This window comes from Somniosus microcephalus, chromosome 33 (genome assembly GCF_052327205.1).
Source record: "Somniosus microcephalus isolate GS21.2 chromosome 33, FLI_Smic_1.0, whole genome shotgun sequence".
Taxonomy (NCBI): Eukaryota; Metazoa; Chordata; class Chondrichthyes; order Squaliformes; family Somniosidae; genus Somniosus; species Somniosus microcephalus.
Genome location: NC_141019.1, coordinates 26,912,373 through 26,922,802, shown reverse-complemented (window position 1 = coordinate 26,922,802; position 10,430 = coordinate 26,912,373). Strand labels below are relative to the sequence as shown.

The 10,430-nt window shown below is 43.8% G+C and overlaps 1 protein-coding gene across 1 annotated transcript in view; it reads right to left on the bottom strand.

Annotated features, from left to right (window-relative positions):
• Nucleotides 1-2,896: 2,896 nt before the first annotated feature.
• Nucleotides 2,897-10,430, bottom strand: part of LOC147097034 (sonic hedgehog protein-like) — a 115,827-nt gene continuing 108,293 nt past the window's right edge. Inside the window, exon 3 of the mRNA XM_085972775.1 lies at nt 2,897-7,716. Coding sequence (XP_085828901.1) covers nt 7,046-7,716 — 671 coding nt within the window. The 3' untranslated portion in view covers nt 2,897-7,045. The remainder of the gene's footprint in view (nt 7,717-10,430) is intronic.

Here is a 10,430-nt window from a genome sequence, read left to right as displayed (position 1 = left end):
ATGAGTCTTCCTGTAGATTTACCTCCTCCAGCTGGAATCCTCTCTGTATATAGCAATATTGCGTAAGATGCAGCAGGCCACAATGATGCAGGAGACTTTGGGCAGGATTTTCATTGGGCCGTGGAGGCGGGATTGGGGGCGTGTAGGGGGTTAAAATCCCGAAATCGGGGGGCACGAACCCATCCCGCCCCCAACCCGCCTCCATGCCAGTTTCAAAGGAGGCGGGTACCCGACCCGCACTGGGACCCACCTCCCCGAGGCGGGAAGGGGATTCGTGCCAATTAACTGCCTGTTAACAGGTAGTTAACAGGCAGTTTTTAGCCTAATCCCTATTTTTAATGTTGAAGTGTGGGATTCCCGACGGCTCCAAACCACGCCAAGTTAGAGGAGGCGGGCCGTCGGGATGAATGGCTTGGAGGGGTCGAGATGTCCGGTGTTCAGGTGAGTGATGGGTGCATGAGTGCAAAGGTAAGTGTGTTTGGTGTGTGTAAAGTGTTTAAAGAAGTTTTACATACCTTTACTTATCTTTACAGCCTTCCTTCCTTCAGGTCTCGGGAGTCCCTCATCTCACCGGCACAGAAAGCAGAATGGCTGCGAGCTGTCAAAAATTGCAGCATTCAGCTTTCTGTTCCGGGGAGATCTCTAAATCAGCCTGAGAGGAAGGAATTAACTTAGAGTACAGATTGTCAATGTTTGACAGCTTCAAACAGCTGTCAAACGCTGATATTTCATCTGTCAAGGACTCTTGACAGATGAAATTTCAGTCTGTGACGTCACCTGTTGCCGGGTGGCCCTTAATTGGCCTGCTTAGCCCGCTGGGCGGGCTCAACAAGGTCAATTAAGGGAAAATCGCGCGGATTGGCCGGACATCGAAGTAGGCGGGTCAAAAACCCGAAAGGGGAAGTCCCGCCTTCTTCCCGACAGGTTCGGGAAAATCTACCCCATTGTTTCTAAAAGAGTTCCCTTGGAACCTAGTCCAGAGACCATTGGTTTCAGGAAACATATTCAAGACGTGGCCAAGGGGTGCAAAGAGTTCAAAAAGAGCATTGGATTTTCAAAACAATTTAAAACAGCCTAGGGGTTGTTAGATTGGCTTGGGAAAGAGAGAACTTGATGCTCCTATAGATGCTCTTTCTCGGAAAGCAGCATGAAATAACTTGCCCATAAATTGTGCCAATGTGTACTTGAGATTGATTACATTGAAGATTCTGCGTAAACACATCTAACCTCAGCCAGAATATTTTGAGTGAAGATTATGCCAAATGATATGCTAGGGATGTGCTGGTAACACTGTAGCCTATTTGCACACTATAAAGGTCCATTTATGGATGCAGGGGAGTGGTCTTAAAAGAGAGTGAGATTATCTAAAACTAGCTGTTTTTCCTCCTCCCCAATCTAGGGGCACTGAAGCCAATCATAACACCCTTACTGCTACATTGGCTGAGATCAGCTAGATGAGGGATTGAACCTAGCATCTTAATTTGTATGCCTCAGTATTATACTGGGCAGTGCAGCTGGCCATTGAGGCAGAAAGGCCAGCTGACTATTTGTGCTCTAATAAGCATCTTGGAGGAGTGAATGTGATTGCAAAAGGATAAACACAGGTTGCAATTTTTTGATAGCCACCGGGAAAACAGTTGATTTTACAGGACCAGAAGAGCTATATTGCAGCAACTGATCAATCTATTACTAGATGTTTCAACGTTCAAGTATAAAAATAAACTAGACATATATGGGAGGATATGATGGTCTGTTTGGAGTCTGAAAGGAATGGCGCTCTTATTAGACATCAGTTGGACATAATGTTAGTACAATGGAAGGAATGGGGTCGATAATCCAACAGCGACTGAGATAAGGGTTGAGTGCCTGTGACTGAGGGACACACTGGAAGGCAACACTTACACTTAGGAACTTGAGGAAGGTGATTATAGATTATTTGACAGTACACTTTGATAGGATTAGATGTAAATATAGTCCTTCCGAATTATTGTACTGTTCTTTTGAAACTGTGCCATGCTGTAATGTAAATCAATAAAACATTTCAATTCGTGCAAAAAAAAGATTTGTGTTGAGCCGATTTGGATTTATCCAAATTTGCTTGGTTTATATTTCAGGGATTACCTCTGTCTGTTCCTGGAAAATGGATTGACAGGTTTTGTAACAGAAATCTCATGAAGTTGCTGATAAAATAGATCATTGGGTGGTCTGAATCCAAACTCGTACCACTTACTACAGGAAACTTTCGATTTACCGGCACCTAAATAACCGGAAATCTCGGTTAACCGGCAAAATTCAGGAGTAGGCTTTACTTCATATTGTACTTGCCTTCCTCCACATTTGTTGCTGTACAAGGGTGTGGCTGCAGCTGTTGCTAAGCTACAGAGACACTTGAAACTTGAGGCCATTGTTCTACAGTCAGGGTTTGTTGCTTTATACGGAGCTCTCAGCTCCGTATCTTTTACTATAGCGTTCGGTTATCCGGAATTTTTGATGAACCGGCACCACGTCGGTCCCGTCCGTGCCGGATAAAAAAACGTTTCCGGTATCAGAGATTAGAATCTGAACTCTCTGCACTCAGCCCAAGTTACTGCATTTCCAAGATTGCCAAGTTCAAGAAATGACTTTCACTGAGGTATCTGCGAGTCACATCAGATGCTTCCAGTTTCGAAGCACTTGTAGTAACCCCGACCGAACAGTGTGTGTGATACAGAGAAAAGGATCAGGTGTGTAAAACCCTTGCTTAGCACAAAGTGTCATTGCAATGTCATTGGACGCCAGCACGAGTTCTCGAATGGGACTGTTCCTCAGCTTTTTGGAATGCTGTGAAGTGCAACTAAAAAGGGTTTACCATACTGGGCAAAAATTGCACTCATAAAACGCAAGTTTCTTTAAAAAAAATTAACTCCAGAACATACATGTACATATACATCAAATGAAGAATTCTGCACACAAGGTAGTCGAATACAATGTTTATTCCACTCATGAAAGAGACACATACAATTAATGAGTGACATCCTGTCTCCTTTATTCTTGGACTAAACATGGTATTCCACAACCTGATATACGGTATCCCCTATATATGTTTTTTCAAAGCAGAAGTAACATTATCTTTCCCCAATGTTCTCTCCTCCTCTCCTGAAGCTATTGCCTCATGCTGGGATCGGTTCCACCGGTGTCCTCCCATACCTCACCCAAGTGAATATTCATGTGTAAGCTCAGAAAGTTAGTGCTCACGGGCTATTCAGCCACAAGCCTGATCCTGACAGGCACAGGTATTTTCCAACAGGATAGTGACCAGGAGTGAGAATCCTGGCTGATTTTTTTCTCCTTCCCTAGCCCTGAAGACACCGAGGTGAATTGCAGTAGGGAATGCTCTTCTGGAGGTTGAGGCTAAGGCATATTGTGGGAGACAATTTTGCATTGCAGCTGGCTGTCCTAGAACTGTCCAGGAAACGCTTGCTCAACTGTCTAATTCCCCAGCAATGACCTTCCTTACCTTGACAAGCACTTGAAAAATTTAACACAAAAATCAGAAGGAATGGCCACTGTATTTGCCACAGGAAGTGATGCAAATTAACTTCCTTCACACAGCTCTGGCAAAACGGGAAAATGCTTCTACTGTCATCACGAAAAGTGAGCTACAGACTGATTCTGAACATAAGAAATCGGAGCAGGAATAGGCCACTTGGCCCCTCGAGCCTGCTCCGCCATTCAATAAGATCATGGCTGATCTTGGGCTCAAAGCCACTTCCCCGCCCGCTCCCCATAACCCTTCACTCCCTTATCTTGCAAAAATCTGTCTATCTCCACTTTAAATGTATTTAATGACCCAGCCTCCACGGCTCTCTGGGGCAGAGAATTCCACAGATTTACGACCCTCTGAGAGAAGAAATTCCTCCTCATCTCAGTTCTAAAATGGCCGACCCTTTATTCTGAAACTATGCCCCCGAGTTCTAGATTTCCCCACGAGGGGAAACATCCTCTCTGCATCTACCTTGTCGAGCCAGTGGATAGCTCAAGAATGCAACAGAGAGAGAAAAATTAAGTGATCTAAATTACAGGTCAGAATTACTTTTAATTTTCAATGCTGAATTATTACAAAGTAAATGTTTCCCTTGTTGTATGCTCTAAGTTGTCATTTTTGTTTGTGGTTTTTGGAACACAAGAAAGTGGATTGGAGCTTTAGGGAGCAGAAGTCCCAGGTTCAAACCCTGATCTATATGGAGTTGGCTGATCTCCGCCAGGGTTGCAGTAGGGAGCTACAATTGGTCTCAGGATCTTTACACTAGGGAGGGTGAAAAACAAAGTTGGAACCAAGGCGGGTAGATGGGAGTTAAGATACAGATCAGCCATGATCTAATTGAATGGCGGAACAGGCTCAAGGGGCTGAATGGCATTCTCCTGTTCCTATGTTAGGGTTCCTCCTGATCATCTAAGTGCACATCTGCGGATGTTGGGCGAGGACAGGATTGAGTTTGGCTTGGATGTCCCCATGTTTGAATAGGCTGCCCACATTCTGTCTAGGCTCACACATGAATAATACAGGAAACTTTGGTTCACTGGAGGTTAACTGTCCGGAATGCTCGCGCCACTGGCAAAAATCAGGAGCCGTTTCGTTAGGTTTTTTTTCTTTTCGTTGCTTTTTTTTTTCCAACCAGTCAGGCTCTGCAAGGTCTCGCTGAAGCTGTTGCTAAGCTACAGAGATGCTTGCAAGGTACGGCCGACTGTTTAGAAGCTGTAGCAACAGGGTTTGTTGCCAGATACGGAGCTCAAAATCTCCGTATGTTTCAACATTGGCGCTGGTTTGTCCGGCAGTTTTGATGGGACGGCAACAGCTCGGTCCCGTCGGTGGCGGATAGCACAAAGTTTCCTGTAGTCACCTGGACAAGATATCAGAGGGTGGAAGGCATCCTTGGAATTTTTTCCCGAACATGTAGTCATGGTTCCAGAAGGGGAGAGGAGGGGGGTTGGGGGGGGTGGAAACAGAAGAAATCATGGAACAAGATCAAGTCTGCTCCTGCCACAGGCCAGGTATAATCTACCAACCATGGACTCTACCCTTTACTAAATTTATTTGATCATTGGAGGGGAGAGTTTTGCAGAATTTCTCCCCGACTCCCCCAAAGATAGGCAAACAAAATTCCACAACCTCTATCTCCACTATTCAAACCTGCCCAGTTACTTTCCTCAGATAGTGCTTCCATGGTCCCAGCAGTGCAGTTGGTCTTGTTTTGGTCCATGCACGATGGTCAAAGGGTTAAACTGAAGCAACGGTGAGAAGTGGAATACAGAATGGTACAGGACCTGGGGTCTTAGTTTTGTGTGTGCAATAACATGTAATAAGGGGCACAAAGAGCCTCTCTGGAGATGAGGCAGCCCTCAAACACAGACAGCAGTGTGCAAACAAACCCATTGGAAAGATACAAGGAACCCAACAAAAGGAAATCCGAGGTTTGGGTTACTCATTAACTGGAGGGATTGCATTTTATTGATAAGTGGTAACTTTCCAGCTGGCAGCATTGGGAGAAGCTGGCTGCTCTCTGCACAGAAACACTATGCTGTTTGCCAGCAGCAAGCAGTTGGTTAATGTTTTCCAAGAAAATCTGTGCCCTATCTAAACAGCATAGTCAAGGTGCAGGTGTGCGCCAGGAGGTCAGTCTGATTTCATAGGTGTAAAAAAGCAGTAAAGCACGTACAAACTCAGTTAAAAGCATCAGTAAACAGCTATAACCTTAGAGAGAGAGGCACACAATGAGAGAGAGGGAGAAACAGAGTGAGACAAAGGGAGAGACACACAATAGTGAAAAATTTGTTCTGTAACTACAGCTATTTTAAATAAAAATGAAGCGCATTTATTTCAGCGTGATTTCATAGTAAAAGCTCCCAGCTCCTCATACTGATTTTTAACCATCTGCAATGCAAATAGATTCTGAATAGGCCGATGTAATCAGATTCTCTGCTCCACTCCTGCCTTGAGGTTTACAACACCGCATGCAAAAGATAATCTAATGTATGTATGGACCAGTTCACAGCTAGGTTATAGTGCAATCTGCAGGTTAATTGAATTTGATTCAGATTAAAACTATTGGACATTAATTAAATTCCCCAGACGATAAGTGAGAGAGATTTAGGGAGCAAAAACAAGACGAGATGGGGAAAAGTGACCAAACAAATGCAGAAAAAAGACAGATGTAAAGAAAATGATATGGAGATATAGACAGAGGAAATTATATAGAATAAAAATAGAGTGAAAAATATATATAATATGGGTAGACACATATAAAGACAAATACAGGGAAAGAGAATGAAACATAGAAGTGAGAGTGAAACATGGAGAGTGCGCGAGAGAGAGAGAGAGAGAGAGAGAGGAAAAAAGAGGGGGAGAGCACAAGGTTAAACATATAGATAGATACGCAGAGGAAACAAATATATAGACACACATATGGAAAAAGAGACAAAGGTAGATACAAGGAGACAGCAAGTGAGAGCAACACCATCTGACCCAACTCCTGTTAAAGTGGCTACGGAGACACAAAATTCAAAAGGGTCAGAGAGACTTTAGTTCCATAAAAACAAACAAAATTAAATTAACAAAACATTATAACATACTTTGATCATTGCTATTAGAAATACTGCAACATAATTCTATTAATATTGACTTTTTATCCCAAAAAATTATATTACAATTCAGAAGTATAAAAATAAACTTTATAATAATTCCCCAAACTGGTTTGTTTTTGACCAAGATTACATTAACCACGCAACATATTTAAAGTATACACATTCAGAGGGACAATTAAAAGTTATATATGTGACGTAGAAAAATATATTCTGGATGTATATTTACTGACACATAAAATAAATTCTATCCCTGGGGAGCAGAGTTCCCTTGTACAGAATTAGAAGTCCGCAATGCCACTTAAAGCTGAAGACCATGTAGGTACTTATGTGGATGGACCTGGTGTATCACAGATACACAAAGGTTGTATCTCCATCCACCATCCACAACCTCCCTCCGGCAATGCCGGCCTGCTCCTGCAACTCTTCATAAAGAGTGAAACTTTTCTCTGTCCAGAACGTTCTCTCCTAAGCTGAAGAGAAACCTGGAGTACCAATGGATGCCGTTCTCCTGTGTGGCATTGCCATGCCTAGAGTGGAGGGATGGTAGCAAATAAGTCAATGAGTGAAAGAGTCTGAGAGGTGCAAACGCCAGGTGTGCCCAGTGGTGCTTCTCTATCACAGCGTAACAAGATGCCAGTACATTATTCACTAACAGTGTGCCGTGAGATGTCAGTGGCGCATAGGCACCAATGTCCTCCTCCGCATAGATTGCGTTAATCCTAGATGAACGCAGACGGCTTGAGCCAACCTCCCTTACAAGGACGAACTGACCTGTCCGCACTCTGCTAGCAAACGTCGGCCTAAAGTTCTCCATTCTATCAGTGTTATTATCGGAAACAAAGAGGAGGTGTGCTGCTGTGAGTTCCAGTCGCTGGCGGGGATCCTCGGTCTCCAGCACGGTGAAAGAGATCCTTAGCTCTTCTTCTTTGTCCAAAAAGAGCAGGACTTGACTGGGGACCACCTTGCCGGCCGCATCCACTGTTAGGACCCAGTCCCCAGGATTCAGCTCCGACACAGCCCGGGTCTGCCCATTTTCCAGTGTTACCATGGCTTTAGAAGGGAAACAGCCACCTGTTTTGGTGGCCAGTGAATTATCTGTAAGATAAAGAGTCAGAGATTAGACACCCAGCACTTAACTCACTAAATTAGGTTCTCCAGCTCAATGACAAAAAAAAATTTAAACCCTGACAAAAAAAATTTTAAACCCTAACAATTCAAGAGTCTCTTATTGAAACCGTAATACTTAACCTCAGTAACCCTGGGCTGTGGAGAAATAAAAAAAAAATTAGCCAAGGTTGCCATTCCCGATTGCTATCCAGTGACCCTTCTGGAAAGGGCACGTGTGTGGACATGATCAGGCTGTGCTGCCCGTCACAGTCAAATAGCTGGAGCAATACTCACTTGTCTGGACTTGTACGTCAAGACCACCTATTTAGGGGAGGTATTGGGAGGGTTGCCAGCATGAGATTGTATCTTCAGCAGGGGAAAAGGGGTAGGAAATGACAAAAAAATAAAATAAACTTAAATGAAAAAAAGGTTGTCCAACAGAGACAGAGAGCATCCTCAAGTGGTTGAAACCAATGAACCGAAAACATGATTTCTAGCTCAGCATGGTCGCAACATTCTGCCAGCAGCACAATACATGTTAAAACGGTGCATATCTTCATCACAAACTGAAGGAGCCCATTGAATACTCTTGAGAGATGAAATCAATTTTGTGGGAAACAGGTTATTCACTGAACAGGAACTGACTTTACTAGGTCACCATGAATTAGGTCATTAATGTCAAAATTAGACACAGGAGGGTCTTTTCCTGCTGTTTTGTCGTTGATTTATTGAAAACTTAAAGGTGGCAATCAACCTTCTGCCGTTAAGGCTGCAATGCATGTAGGAAATAGTTAAAATCCATCAACTGGAATGTGCTGGAGGGAAAAAAACAAAATCCTATTTATCCAATTATACCCATTTGCAGGGACATTTTCATCAGGGATTTTTGGGTTGTATGGCAGCGACGTGAAGGACCTCTAGGATTCGAATGCGATGTTTTGATACGAACCGTTCAAAAGTCAATGTTATGTCCTTAATAAAAAATCAACTAATTCAAGAGGCAGGATTAAGAATGACAGCCTTTTGTTTCTGTTTTTGTTCAAGATCTTTCTGGTATCAATGGCTAGACTGGAAGACAATCAGGCAGCATATTGGCACATTTCTGCTGGTACTGCTCTATAACTAGCTGCTTGGAAATGCTTTTTTTTATAAATAATTTTATATAAAGTACGTTCCCACTGATTTTGTTTCCGGCTCTCCTGGACTCAGTGACTCGTGGTGGTAGAGGTGGCAGGAGCCACCCAGCACCTCGCCCAAGGAGCCATTTTCCCCTCCCATAGCTCAGGGATGCAATATTTCAACTATTGCTGTGACTAAGATCAGCTAACAGCAGAGACGAGTGATCGACCTGGTCAGCACCACACTTGGCAGTGGATTTACCCATGGAACCATCCAAAGAGGAAGCTGCTTTTCCATTGGTATTAGGGGGAAATAGGCTAGATCCCGAGACTTTGAAGGAGCTGAATTAGTATACATAGATTAAATGAGAAAACTGCTGAAATGCCTGGGGGTTAATGACTGTTGATGGAATTTCACTCCTGTACCCTATTTCTGCCCTGCATATAGGACTGCTTAATCACGTCTCTGAAACTGTTGGGGCCCATATCCCCTCGAAGGCAATTTCAGCAACAATCTCAACAGTATTTAAAAAGAAAAATGTTTTAAAATGAACACCATGCCACTGAAAATAAAAAGTGCGACAAACGCATTGATATTTTTTACAACCAGTTTTTAAAGAGGGTCAGTGTGATTGTCATATAGAAGTCACGACATCAATCACGATTGCCCAATTTAAACTAGTTTACGATAGTGGATTATGAATTTTTGGGGTCCTGGGTCAAACTCATTTTAGGACGCCTTTGTTAAGGCCTGAAAGCGACCAGATACAAATGAGTGTGTAAAAATCCCACCTTTAATCAAATAAAAAAATACTATTTTTGTTTCTAGGGCACTGGGGCTGTGACTCCAACAATCCCAGGTTAACCTACCACTTCTGGTCAAAATTAAAGTTATTTAAAAGATCACAATCTCATTAACGTCATCTTGGTTGGTACCCTGACTGCTGCTAGCTGTTCAGGCTGTTCAAAGTGGTTAACGAAATCATTAACCAGTGGGGCCTAAATGCTCCAGTAAGATTTTCGCTCTCTTTTGTCTCTTTCTCCTTGCAAAAGCACAAGGCTTCCACTCAGTGGCTCCCCATGATGGATTAGGCAAGATTGGGAACTCATATCCTGTGGAGAGCTACAGGTGGAAACCCATGTCGTGTCACTTTTTTGGTACGATGTGTTACAATTCCGGCATGCAGACCCATTGTTTAAATACAACAGCCCCAATATTTATGGGTAGGCGGGGAGGGAAGCGTGGGTGGGTCAGTGAGAAGCACTCCTGCTCTTCCTGGCCCACAAGCAGTGCTGTAAAGGCACTTACCTGTTCCATCCGGCAGTCCTTGCCTCCCTTCAGCTGCCGGGTTTCCCGAGGTGCAGGAAACCTGCCCTGCCAGTGTTAAAGTGGGAAGAGATGTGGGGGAAAAATTCAGTATCGCCCCGTTTGGGGCGCCATTAGCGGCCGTGCGCAAAGTTTAGCGCCTGGCGCTAATTATCGCCTCCGACGGCAAACTTGGCTTTTATCGCCCCTGGAGGTGATTGGAGCGCTAAATCAGATGCTTCACACCGGTCTTAAGGCGCAAAGGCCGAGGAGCGAGG